A 6,705-nucleotide genomic window follows, 5' to 3' on the forward strand; every position below is an offset into this window, starting at 1 on the left:
AGCCAAATTTTTGGCTACTTAACAACTTCTATATTCAGTTTTCTTCTGTTGTATTCTAATCAAGTAATTGTGTGTGAATATGGGGCAAGGCAATCACAGCCAAATCCCCATCTAGCCCATTTAGCTGCCCAAATATCAAGGCTCTTCCATGGGTCTGTGTGCTCTTGTAGACCAACTGTCTTCTGAAATTTTTTCCTGTAAAATTGCAAAAGTTCATTAACTCAAAAGAAGGCCCGCATTCTTGGGTATAATGGTTCACAGTCATATTAATAAATCTTTTCCAGTGGAATTGAAATGGTGAATGAAAGGACTTTGTGTGTGTACAACCAGCATGAAATACTGATCCCACTGCAGACAAAACCAGAAAACCCTGACCTCAACAATGACACAATCTTCTCCCTGTGTGGCAGAGGACTCTTCCACAGGTCATGGCTTGGACATATGTCAAGAAACCTTCTATATTTACAGACGAAGCAAACTGTCTGTAGTGCCAAACTACAGTTGCCAAACTTCAGCTGACTACTCATCATGAAAATTATTGGCAAACAGTGGACAGAGGCACATCCTTGATGGCCCAGGTTAGATATTGGTACTTATGGTTCCTATCACTAGTCCTAGTAGGCATGCTCTGCATGCTGGCCATTTTTTCCCTTCTTTTGGGATGCCTCATTTCTCCCTCTAAAGAAGTGTGTGTTACCATCTATTTTATGCAAAAAAGAAAAAAAAAAAAGGACTCTCCTTTGGACAAAGTGTCTACTTTTAAGACATACAAATCCTTAAATGCTTCTGTCCCCACCTGGCTTTTTCAAGCCTTTTGCAGATCTGAGAGCTTAACCAAGATGTTCTTTGTTTCTTCTCTTGTTTGGTTTTGGGGTGGGTTTTTTTTTTTCTGTTTTCCTTTTTCCTTGTGTTTCTTTTAGCCTCCTGTGGAAAGACACATTAAAAAAAACCAGCCCTCCTAAACACCTATTCACAGTGGTGGAACTGGCATAGAAAAACAGCCTAGTTTTTCAACAAGCCTTTCAGGATCCAGAATTTTACAAAACAGTTCAGTGGTAAGGTATATAGCTACATGGACGGTAAGAACTCCTTCTGTTTGTATGTACAAAAGTTTCATTACTTCTTTTTGCTAGATAACATGCTAATGGTGAATTGCTAATTAAGCTCAACTCCCCAGTTAATTTCAGAGTCACAGCTTTGTAGGATGCAGTTCCTATTTGATAAGTATGACCTCCGTTCTTTCTTCTAAACACTTTACAACTGACCCTGTTAAAGTGCTTATTTCAATAGGTAAATTGATTACCATATCTCTGCATAATTGCTTTGCCATGATTATTTACTATTTCACCAATCTTCATGTCATTTACATATTTCATCATAAATTATTTGTGTTTACTTGTATACAGCCAACGAAAGTATTGAACAGAGTTTGCCTTAGAGTTTCCGATGAACTTCTGTGGAAACACCTTTATAAAGTAAGGATAAATGCTTTTTGAGATCAACCAGTTAGATCTTAATACATTTAATTTGGTCTGTATTGATATTGTGCTATTATTTAAAATTAGGAAGTCATGCAACATTAGACCAAAAGTCAAATTCCACATATATTAAATCCCTGCATTTATGTCCACTAACCTAACCCTAAATAATTAAATCAGGGTTTTATAAGATCTATTTTTCCACTACAAATATTTGACTGATATTAGTGTTTGGTTTTTTTACTTAATTCTTGTTACTTGACTCTTCTATCTACACTTGATCTTAGCCAAAAGGCCGAGATTGCAACTTTTCCATTATTGCAAGCAGAGCTGATGTCAGAGTAACTACTTTACCAGTTAGCAGCAGTATTCATTGGCTGTGCTTGAGTATTGAATATTTGCAAAGCTTCAGGAAACCAATACACTAATAATAATTAAAAGTTTGAAGAATATTTAACAAGTTATTCCTAGATGTTATCACTTTCCTTAGGTGCTAATGGACTGAAAAAACTTTTTTGTCATCATGTAGTTCAACCACATTATCCTTTCCTTTACAGAGAGTTGAAACATAATAAGTTAGCTGTTTTACTAATCTGTCTCTGCTGTCACCATTTTCATTACATCTTCATTTAAACGCCATACTGTACTTTTTATTAAACTATAGAGTTCTCTCCTCGATCCCTTTAACTTTTCCTGTTAATTTTCTACATTTAGTAAACACAAAGCTATATGGCTAAAGAACTAGTCCCCCCTTCAGTGCAACTTCCCACATTCCTGATAAATTTCCTGCTAATTTCTACCTTTTCTTTGTCAATTGAAACAGTGTAAGTTTATATACATATTTGTTTTATTTCTTTACTGATAAATGACAACAATTTGACTCCTAAGTAATCTGTGTAAAAACACTGTATTTTTTCCTGTCTAAATTGTGTTCAATTCTCCGTAATCTTGTCATTTTAAAAACCAAGTATATTATTGTACTAGGACCATAATCTGCTTGTCTAAATTGAATGTTAGAAGGTCACAATCACTTCCAAACACTAACTTTGCCTGAATGAATGATTTGGCTTTATTCAAAGTAGAGAATTATCTATATTAAAGGCAAACACATTTACAAAGATCAGACAATTTACTTTGAAACTGTAATGATATGTTCATTGCTTCCATGAGATCACTGACAACACAGCAATCCAAGTCATATTCTCCTAATAACAGATCTTTTTTCCAGTCTATATAGCTTGACAATAATTTTTTATGTGACTAAACCTATTTGTTTATAACCATGTATGTATGATGACTGGCTTTGTTCCACCCAAATAACACTTTCGTATATATACACCTACAAATATAGTCAGGTTTTCCCTTGAAAATTCACAGAAAAGAGTTAAATACAGATTCAGTACAGAAAAGGTATTCCTTGTTCCATAGTGAGTACTGAGTCTCTACTCTCACCAAAAAAAAAAGAAAATATAATTTAAGACTAATTTATTTAAGATTAATTTATTGAAGACTGAAGAAATTTTTCATCTCACCTCATCTACACAATTCTATAGAATTAGTCTGAATGAACAAAAAGGTACCTAACCAAACAGTCTGGTCATAAGTTATTAAACCAACAAAACATTTCAACGTGACATATGAGTAAGACATTCAATTCTGTACACTGTTGAGTACTGTGAACCTGAGGTACACAGAATGAGAAGGCAGAGAGCTAGCAATCTTCTAATTAGGCAACCTGCTTCTTTGTATCTACATGAGATGGAAAGATACCAGTTGTAAAGCTATGAGCATTTCAATGTGTTCACACACTACAATGTGAAGAAAATGAGAAATCTAAAAAATGCATGCTAACATGGTACAAACAACTTCATAGCACATGAAAAGAATCAAATGGAAAAGGTTTTTAAATGTACATTTTTGGGAAGACCAATATACTGTTTGATGAGAACTCATATGTTGGTTAGGATTTTAAAAGCATGTGTTACTTCAAATTAAGGCAAGTCCTTCCATAATATATACTTTTCTTTAATATCACAACTTGATTCAAAACAGAAGTTCATGCTTATCAAATTTGTACACTAGGAAAATGAAATAGATTGGGATATTCCTTCTTCACTATAGAATTTCTATCTATCAGTACATAGCAAATGTTCCAGTAAATCATGGAAATCCAAGAATGGAAATGCTTTTAGCAGTGCCAAGTATTAAGATTTAATTTACATACTTATCAATTACATACATTGATATAAAATATAAAAATTAAATATATGAGGGGAACTGGATGCATTTGAATGGCTCTAAATAGCCAGCATGGTTCTCATTGTCTGTATTAATGCTGAATTATTAAGATTAGATTGTGACTTAAGACACAATATTTCAGTGAGGTCTCCCAGGACTGAACCTTTGAATCAGTTTCTTTCTTGCTTCCTCATGGGTAATAATTAAACAGAAGTCAGTGTCCATAGAAGCTCCTTCTTCCACAAGCCTGTATAGCAGCTCCAGCCACTGCATGCTTAGGTTGTCAGACAGCTTACCAATAGGTGGGAAGTTAGGCTTCATAACTTCTTTGAACTTAGACTACACTGTGGATCATGGATGGTTTACAAACATGAGACAAAGATGATTTGAAACAGTAACATATGCTCTTGGATATCTAAACTGATTTCATTTCAACACAGACTTTAGCTGTTTTTAAAGCCATAATTTTAAAAGAGTGTTATTTTTAGGTATGTCAACAAGTGGCATTTTGTTTACCAATAACACCATATTGCTACATTTAATAAAATCCATCCTAAAGGTATTTATTCCTCCTTAGCATTAGCACTGTGATGTTAAGACCAAGAACCTTGCTGCTATACTGGGGAAAAAAAAGAAGAAAAAGTGCCTTAAGTATGTTATTGACAGGAATGACTGAGCTCCTGGATACTTGCCTAATGAGGCTGATGACTGAGATTTCTTGGTATTTCAAAGTTAATTTTTATCTTTTTAATGTTCAATGTACTTACATGTGTTTTTTAACATGACTTTCGAATTAATTACTTATTACAAATAGGCCACAAACAGCACAAAGTCTAATGTGATATGTCTTGACAGTTTAAATTCATTTTTGTTTGACAGATTTTATATAATCTAACAGATACTGTCAAAAAGCTTCAGAATAGATGTCCTTCACACAGAAAGTGTAATAAGACTGTTGTCATTAGGAACAGAAAACATGCTTACAGTAATTAGAAGAAATTAATCATTTTTTATTCCTACAGTATCCTTGACACAAAATACAAGATTTGAGTTATCACTAAACTTCAGCTAAAATGGGTAATCTCCAGATCTTCTGACATATACCCAAGTGTTTAAATCTTTTAGCTACATGTCAGAAAAGACAAAAATAATGCTATCAAAGTTTAATTGCATTTAAGAAAAGAAAATGTCCCATAATTGACCAAAAAGACTGAAAATGTATGTTCAATTACTATAGCAAAGAAAATTAGAAATTATATGGAGCTTTCAGAAGATTTATGTAGAGGTATAACATAAATAATAACCTAACAGGCAAGTTTCCTTCACTTTAGTAAAAATTTGGACCATATGCCATTATGTAGTTTGCCACAGTGTCAGTGAATAAGCATAATAAAATAGTAGGCTCAGTGAAGAAATAAATTACAATAAACAAGATTTTAAATTTCGAGGAAAAAGAGAAAACAGTTTCTCGAAAATATTTCCTATCTGGTCCTGTCTTTCCAAATGGAATCTGCATTTAGCCTTATTTCCTTAGAGAATGACATACAGTGACATTCATATGTTTGTGCTTCTTCTATTTGTCCTCTAAGAGAAAAGAGGTTATTTATGTTATTATTGTCTTGTTAAGAAACAAAATTAATTTCAATTTTGTTTTATGAATAGGCACAAATATATGTCCAAAGCTGTCTACATTTGATGTTGGAAAATCACATGAAGATTTTGGTTTCAGTCAGGATGAATCCTGTACACTAAAATTAGTAAAATGTTCACAAGTGTCTTAACGTATAATTTTAGCATGAAAAACTTAGTGTAGATGGCAAAGTGAATTCTTTGAGACTGTTTTACCTTCCCATTCTCTTTAAAACAACAAACATAACTCTCCCCAGGCCAAATAATCCAGAACATGCTTAATATGTATCATTTCAACATTATGCATAGGTACAAAAATGCTTAAAAAAACCTTGTAAAAAAAATAACATCAATCAACCAATAAAATGCACTCACCCTCTCTTCGATTAAGCCTTGCAAATCCAGGGCTGTGACTGCTAGACAGCTCTGACGAACTGCTGAACGATGACTGAGGCAAAGCAGACACCAACTGTTCATCACAATTATCTGCCAGTGAAAAATACTACGTTCAGGTTGATACAACAAACACCACTTACTGGAACTGTAACCAAAGAAAACACTAGAAAAATGTCTGAATCAACCTTGTATCTGAGAGCAGCACATCTCTAAATATTTCCTGTTGCTGTATTATCTGTTGAAGTATCAGTACTGAGGCAGCACTTTTTTTTTTTTAACCTTTTTTTTTTACCTAATATTTTGTGAGACTACCGGGTGTAGTTTATTATGTTCTTCAAGTGGCTGTACTTGCCCACTTCTAACCTAACTTCTGAGATCATACTGATAAATGGTTCACAGCTCACTCACTATCATCTACATGGATAGCAACTGATGCCTTCCAGTCCTGACTGTAGCATGAAGGTACAACCTCAGCACATGCTTTTTCTTTTCTTTAGACCTGATGCCAGCACAGGTCTGTGCAATCACATTTAATGTGCAATCACATTAAATTCAGTTATTTCTTTTAAAAAAACCCCAAACCAAATGAAATAAAAAATAATATTATCCCTTTTAAGCACTGTAAGAATGACAAAATGGAAAACCTTTTGCTTTGCCAACGGTACGCGTGTTTGATAGACAGCACAAAATCATTATTGCAGTTATTAGTATGCAAGTGCTAACATCATACAGAATGAAACCTGAGTGTTTCAGAAAAAGAAGACTTAACTGCGGTTCACAATCAATGGTGCATAAGCAAGCAAATGCTAATCAATACTTTGGATGTTAAATGCCTCTCCAGCTCAATTACTATACAGGGCATGTGTTCATTCTCCATTTAAATTTGAAAAATATAAATTGAGAATCAATACCTGTTCTAGTTTTAGCTGAAAGCAGACTGACTCTAAAACACTAGAAGAAGTTT

At 33.7% G+C, this 6,705-nt stretch overlaps 1 protein-coding gene across 1 annotated transcript in view; it reads right to left on the minus strand.

Moving 5' to 3' along the window:
* Positions 1–6,603, minus strand: part of CNTNAP4 (contactin associated protein-like 4) — a 217,082-nt gene extending 210,479 nt beyond the window's left edge. The window contains exons 1-2 of the mRNA XM_009328202.1: positions 6,559–6,603; positions 5,721–5,847 (exon numbers count right to left, since the gene is read on the minus strand). Coding sequence (XP_009326477.1) covers positions 5,721–5,847; positions 6,559–6,603 — 172 coding nt within the window. The remainder of the gene's footprint in view (positions 1–5,720; positions 5,848–6,558) is intronic.
* Positions 6,604–6,705: the final 102 nt, after the last annotated feature.

This window comes from Pygoscelis adeliae, unplaced genomic scaffold, assembly GCF_000699105.1.
Source record: "Pygoscelis adeliae isolate BGI_AS28 unplaced genomic scaffold, ASM69910v1 Scaffold45, whole genome shotgun sequence".
In the NCBI taxonomy this organism is placed as follows: Eukaryota; Metazoa; Chordata; class Aves; order Sphenisciformes; family Spheniscidae; genus Pygoscelis; species Pygoscelis adeliae.